Raw genomic sequence first — 6,831 nt, forward strand, 5'->3', positions numbered from 1 at the left:
TATATATAATAAAAAATATTATTTTACTTTTTTATTTGATTTACTTTAAAAAAAAATTCTTGTATTTTTGTTTAGTTAATATTGTTGCAAAAAAATAATTGTAAAAATTTGAGTTTTAAGACATAAAATTATATTAAAAAATGGCATACCTCAAGTAAAATAAATAGAAAATAAAACATGTAATATTTAGTTTCAATGCCTATTTTGCACTCTATTTGTGGAAAGTGCCATTACAAATATGCAGCCAATTCATTGTTGAAGAGACTCAGCTGTTTTAAATGGCAAATGTTTATTCAAACACTGATACAGCACAGTTTTTCTTCATCTACCCTGTTACTGGAGTAAAACAAAACCATGTAACGATAGAAACAAACTGTTTGTATTCTCAGAGGTGACGTACATAAATAACAAAGTTTGACATTATTTTTCTGAGTCAGGTCGCCGCAACATTAACACGTAACATTACTGTAACAGGTTCGACTGGATTTATTCCTATCCAAACTGAACCGCACATTACTGTGTCGATGACAGTTACACAGAGTGCTACAGAGTAAAACGTTCCTCAGATAACAAACACACTGCTACCAGCATGCTTAATGCATTTCTAAAATCATTAGCGCACATTAACGGGTATCCAAACAATCTCTTGACATGTTAGAGATAACACAATGTATTCTGGTGTGACATTATCTATAAAGATTGTCAACAAGTCATTTATATTCTGTATAAATAATCACATATGCAGCTGCTACAACAAATGCATAATTTACAAAAAGGAAACCAAAAATAAATGTGAAATATCAAACTACCATGCACTGGCTACAGCTGTGCTGAAAGAGTTTGTGGTTTATAAGAATACAGACTTCTATAGAAATGTTTCAAAACAGAATCTTCCCTTTAAAATACCCTTTGGCACATTAATTTAGTTTATAAAAAGTTACACAGTAAATTAACATGGAATTAACTGCTGTAGTTTTTAACAGCTAAGATGACACTAGATTTAATGAGCCACTTCTTGCTCATTACAAATCTCTTCGTGAACAGTAAAGCCATTTTAATTTTATTTATTTATTTTTATTGATTGTGTGTGTGTGTATATAAAACATTTAATATGACTGTTTGGCCTAAAAAGCTGGAGCTCACAGTGGTATAACCACAGTTAGAAAACATGGAATATCGTTTTGCTACTAATGCAGCTAACCTTAGAATAACTGAAATAAAATCAGAATTATCTGTAGGAAACCGGTTAATTAATTTTGTTTGCAAATATACATTTGAGAAAAGAGTGGAAGATAGACATTTGGTGCAATAATAATGTTTTTTTTCCTTTACAATAATAGTCTTAAATGGAAGTAATAAATCTCATTAGTATTCGTTGGTATTTGTACGTAAAGCGTAGTTCTTTTTTATGTTTCTCTTTTGGATAGACACTGATACATACTATATCATTGTATTTCTAAAACATAAACCCTTTTATGTGTCTATTAAAATGTACATGAATTTTACGCACAAATTCCTACAGATACAGCACATACAGTATGTAAAGTATTTGTATTGCAAGTAGTAAACGTGAAGTGCATGTCGTTTTATGACTATCATTTGCTACAGAGAATATTCTAAGCACTTATGGTCATAAGAAATTTAAAATGACAGTTTTCAGAGGAGTGCACTGCACATTTTTTTTGTTTCTATTTTCTTAACTTGTTTTTACATAACGTTCTCAGAATTGGGCAGCACCAAGTTTAAAAGTTATTTACAGAATACAAAAATAAGGGTTTTAGCTAGCATAGTTATTAGTGTATGAATAAGTGAAAGTATGACTATATGGAAAATCTGAGATGTTAAATACTTAAATACAGTGTTGCAGTTCAACCTTGGCACAGTCACAGTTCCAGCTTCACAGTGTTTCATTAAAGGTAAGACCATTTCCATGTGATATACTGTCATATGTTTACAATGTCATTATCACTAAAGTAAACAGAATTACGACCAAAACCTGGATTTTGTGCTTTTCTTACTTGTCATATAATTTTAAGTCAGTGAATCATCTCATACATAACGAGTGATGCCATTGGAGATGTGTAAAGCATAGCATATGTGTCTATGAAACACCCCACCTCTTCTGGTTTCTTCATTTTTTTTGTTTTTGTAGAGATAATTACTGACTACTCTTTTTGAAAATTGGGGTGGTGGATGTTCCCTTGTAAAAAATTGTCCTGGTATTGTCTGGACTGTTTCCTCTTTCAGGGATGAGGATCCTGGTTTTTCTGCGCAAGCTCGAATCGCGACTCTCAGGACCAGATTCAGTCATTTCCATGGGAGTGATCCGGATGGTGGAAATGGTCTGGTTGGGATGTTGGTCACCACCTGCTGTAGTTACAGTACGGTCAGTCGGGACAGTTGGCACCGCAACGACTTTAGGAGCATTAGAGCCGTTCTTCTTTCTGTCCGTAGAACTGTTCCCATCCCTCACGGATTCTGAGCTCTCTGAGTCCCGATTCAAGTCGTTGAGCTCAAATGACTGTCTAAAGCTGCTTTGGGACTTCCACGTCCAGGAGCCACTTCCATCTGTGGAGTGCGCATGCACCAGGGGTCTGCCGTTCTCTGGATGGGCTTCCACCCGAATGATGGCTCCAGTGCTGCCTTGACCTCCAGACTCCTCAGTTAGGCTCTTGTAGCGCTGCAGTGGTGCTGTGGAGCTGGTGTGGCTGCTGCTCTCAGAACTGGGAGAGCTTCCCTGCAGAAGACCTTGCTGCTTGGACATCGCAATGACCTGCATGATGCGTGGCTGGCCATTAGAGTTAGTCCTAACCACTGGTACCTCCCCACTCTTCTCCGCAGTCCTCTCCATGCTTTTAAGCCATTTGTCACGGATGTTACTGCTATTTGGCAAGCCACCCATGTTCTCCTGTGTCTCCTCTGGGATGTGCACCAACTGCGAGGAACCAGGTCGAGACTGGATGGGTATGCGAGCACCGCCAGCAATTCCGCTGGGGTTGCTTGGTAGTGTTGTACTTCCAGTGGCCATTTTTAGGTAAGGGGTTCCAGGTCCCTTATGTTCACCGTTGATTCCCACAGCTAAGGGTTCAGAATTACAGCGGATGTCCATGCTGTTTGGAGGGGACAGTCCTGGTCTGCCTTCCATGGCATGCAGGGAGTGTTTATGGTTCTCGTTCTTACTCTTCCATTGCATCAGCAGCTGCTTCGATCGACTCGAATCTACTGAGGAGGTGTGGATGGTAGCGTTGCGGAAGGCAGACTCATCCATGGCAGGCGTATGCACTCTGGGCAAGGTATTGAAGGTCACCATGTTCTCCTTGTGTGGAGGACTGCAGGTGATGACCTCCACATCTCCACTTGATCTTTTCAAGCTACTAAGAGATCCGGCCTGGTAGTATTTGGTGTTGCGGTGCAGTATGCCCTCGGAGCATGAAGATGAGAGGCCATCACTGCCACTGCAGCTCTTGGCAGGTAGGTGGTGACCTTGCTGGCAAAGGTCAGCCATAGTTCGATGAGAATCCCGAACGTGAAGCTGACTTGTCTGTTTCTGCTTGCTCGGTTGGAAGTTTCCTACAGCAAACAAACCCTGGGTGGACAAAACACAATATTTCATTGGTATTTCCTAAGTTTTGGTAACACAGTTTACTTGACATGTTCCTGGATCAACATTCTTTTTGGTCCTGGAACAACTTTTCTCTCAACTAGTCCGATTTTAGGGTTAGGCTTAGGGCTTGAGTTTGGACCATGAAAAATGCCTGATTCCTTCTGGTTTTAGAGGACTGTTAGAGCTTGGCGTACAATTATTTGATGAGAATGTTACTCCAGAACCAACAAAGAACTGATCCAGGAACATGTCCTATTTGGCTAAATCATAGTGCCCATGTTTCATGTTGTAGACATGCAAGTAAACTGCATTTCCAAGACCCTTTGTATCATGAAATTGCTTTAAAATGCTATTAAATATATCATAAACTGCTTATATTCATCTCACTAGGTAAACAGCGATGCCCCCTCCAAGCAGGAAGCCCAGGTAAACGTCAATAGCATGGTTCTTGTGCTGAATAATGCGGGTTAGGCCACATATGATGGCACAGATGATGAAGGAGAACACCAGAAGAGGCTTTAGAAGTTTGGATGAGTCTGTCAGTGTGCTGTTGAAATACATCTGCACAAGAAAAAGATGATCAAGATCAGATGTGCTGTGATGTTTCCAAGCCGAAGCCAAATCAGGTAGAGAGCCAGAACCATAACATTTGCAATGAGAAAAATTCATACACACTTTGATAATTAGAATAATCTTCAAACACTTAAGAAGAAAGGAATTAACCACAGGGAACATGATTCAGCTGATGTGAGTGTATCATAGAGCACATTATCGCTACACCACTGAAGCACATTTAAATGATTTGTGTATTTTGTGACTTGGTAGACCCCAGAGTTATGAGATGGTTGGTACGGTTCCCAGAGACACAAGTCACCATCTCACTGACTAAATAACAGATTCTTTGTTTTACATGATGAATCAACTGACCTTGAGCTTGAGAATGCTATGTAGATTGATAACCACACTTTAAAATCAAGTTTTTCTCTGGTTTTGATATTAAAACTTAAACAGATATACACACATTGAATAACCTGCCAGAACACCACCACTTGTTTACACTCTACACATTTTTATCTCTTTATGTATGTGCCATAAGATTGTGCATGTAAACACACTCTTTGACGTCTAGAATAGACAATTTATAATTTTTATGCAAATGTAAGTGACTTTACCGGCATTCTGTCAGCTTATATAATGTGCACATAGTTTGTGTTGATGTCAAGAGCAGAGAAAAATGTAAAGACGCAAATTGTTGTATTCCTACCAACCCTACATTCAAACACATTAAAAAAAAACACACACACACGGCTCAAAGGGGCCAACACTCCATTTCGCTACATTGACAAGCTCCACTAAACTGCATGATGTTGTTGCTGCACAAATTACAGTGGAGAGCTGTTGTCCTTTTATCTACACATCAGGGTCAGTTTTGCACAGAAGGTGACATGAGTGCAGCTCCATTTTTTATCTGTATCTAACAGCACAGTGAATTGAAAGACGTTTACTCACCGAGACATACACGGCTGCAAAGGATGCCAGCGTTGCATGCTGTGATGGGAAGGATTTTCTGAAATAAATGAAAACAATTCTGATCAACTCTGTCATCAAAAGAAAAGAAAGAAGCAAACCCATTTGAAATACATCCAAGTCCACACCTCTCTTCTTCTTATGCTATACTGAGTTTATTAGCGGTTTTTAGTGCGTTGCTATGCGGTTGCGATAAGGTGTTTTGGGGTTGTTTTTTTGCATTGCTGTGTGGTTGCTAGGGTCGCTATTGGGTTGTTAGGAGTGTTTATTAGTGTGTTGCTTATGTGGTTGCTATAGGGTGTTAGGGGTGGTTTTTAGTGTGTTGCTGTGCAGTAGCTATAGGGTGTCAGGGGTGATTTCTAGTGCGTTGCTATGTGGTTGCTGTAATGTATTAGGGGTGGTGTCCAGTGTGTTGCAATGTGGTTGCTATAGACTATTAGGGGTGGTTTTTAGTGCATTGCTGTGCAATTGCTATAGGGTGTTAGTGGTGGTTATTAGTGGGTTGCTGTGCAGTTGCTATAGGGTGTTTGGTGTGGTTTGTAGTGCACTGCTATTCTAGATCATAGGTATGACTTAACAGTTTTTTTCATGGTTTTATTTGAAAATCTAATTACAGTTCTCTTCTCATTATTAAACTTTATTCAAAAACATCATTCATACACACACACACACACACACACACACACACACAGTGGGTATAGAAAAAAATCACCCCCTTTTAAAATAATCACATTTTGTTGCTTTGCAGACTGAAATGAAGTCTGAAGTTTTTGTTTCATCCAGCTGTATTTACTCAGTGCAACTTATAACATCCAAGTGAAAGAAATAACACCAGCATGTCAGAAAAAAAAAAAAAAACATAAAAAAACAGAATCACGGAGTTGGAAAAAGGATCACCCCCTTGTCTCAGTATTTTGTTGAACCACCTTTTGCTTCAATTACAGCCTTTAGTCTGTTGGGACAGAGATGTCTCTGTCTCCACTAACTTTGCACATCTAGACGTTGCAATATTTGCCCACTCTTCTTTGCAGAACTGCTCAAGTTCAGTTAAATTTGATGGTGACCTTTTGTGGACTGCAGTCTTTCAAGTGATTCCACATATTTCCAATGGGGTTTAAGTCTGGGCTCTGACTAGGCCATGCAAGGACATTCACCTTTTTCTCCTTCCACCACTGGTCAGTTTTGCTGTGTGCTTTGGGTCATTGTCATGTTGGAAGGTAAACCTTCTTCCCATTGACAACTTTCTGGCAGAGGGCAGCAGATTTTCCTCAAGAATTTGACAGTATTTTGCCCCATACATATTTCCTTCTAACCTGACAAGTGCTCCAGTCCCTTCTGCAGAGAAACTCCCCCATAACAGGACATTACCACCTCCGTGCTTTACTTTACTATCGTTTGGTGTTGAGGCCAAATCATTCAATTTTAGTCTCATCTGCCTCAGAATCTTCAAGGTGCATTTTGGCAAAGCTCAGTCGTGACTGCATGTGGCCTTTCTTGAGAAGTGGCTTTTTTCTTGCAACCCTTCCATACAAGCCACATTTTTTGGAGAATTTGTGATATTGTTGTCACAAGCACACAATGACCAGTCTTTGTCATAAATTCCTGCAACTGCTTCAAAGTTGCTGTCGCCTCTCTGACCAGTTTCCTCCTGGCTCTTTCATCCAGTTTGGAGCGACGTCCTGATCCAGGGAGGGTCTGTT

The 6,831-nt window shown here is 39.5% G+C and overlaps 1 protein-coding gene across 1 annotated transcript in view; it reads right to left on the reverse strand.

The window, feature by feature from the left end:
• Window positions 1-345: 345 nt before the first annotated feature.
• The window catches only part of LOC107697972 (phospholipid phosphatase-related protein type 4-like), an 18,172-nt gene continuing 11,686 nt past the window's right edge, over window positions 346-6,831 (reverse strand). The window contains exons 5-7 of the mRNA XM_016498876.1: window positions 5,114-5,171; window positions 3,992-4,165; window positions 346-3,586 (exon numbers count right to left, since the gene is read on the reverse strand). Coding sequence (XP_016354362.1) covers window positions 2,159-3,586; window positions 3,992-4,165; window positions 5,114-5,171 — 1,660 coding nt within the window. The 3' untranslated portion in view covers window positions 346-2,158. The remainder of the gene's footprint in view (window positions 3,587-3,991; window positions 4,166-5,113; window positions 5,172-6,831) is intronic.

This window comes from Sinocyclocheilus anshuiensis, unplaced genomic scaffold, assembly GCF_001515605.1.
Source record: "Sinocyclocheilus anshuiensis isolate Anshui unplaced genomic scaffold, SAMN03320099.WGS_v1.1 scaffold886, whole genome shotgun sequence".
NCBI lineage: Eukaryota > Metazoa > Chordata > Actinopteri > Cypriniformes > Cyprinidae > Sinocyclocheilus > Sinocyclocheilus anshuiensis.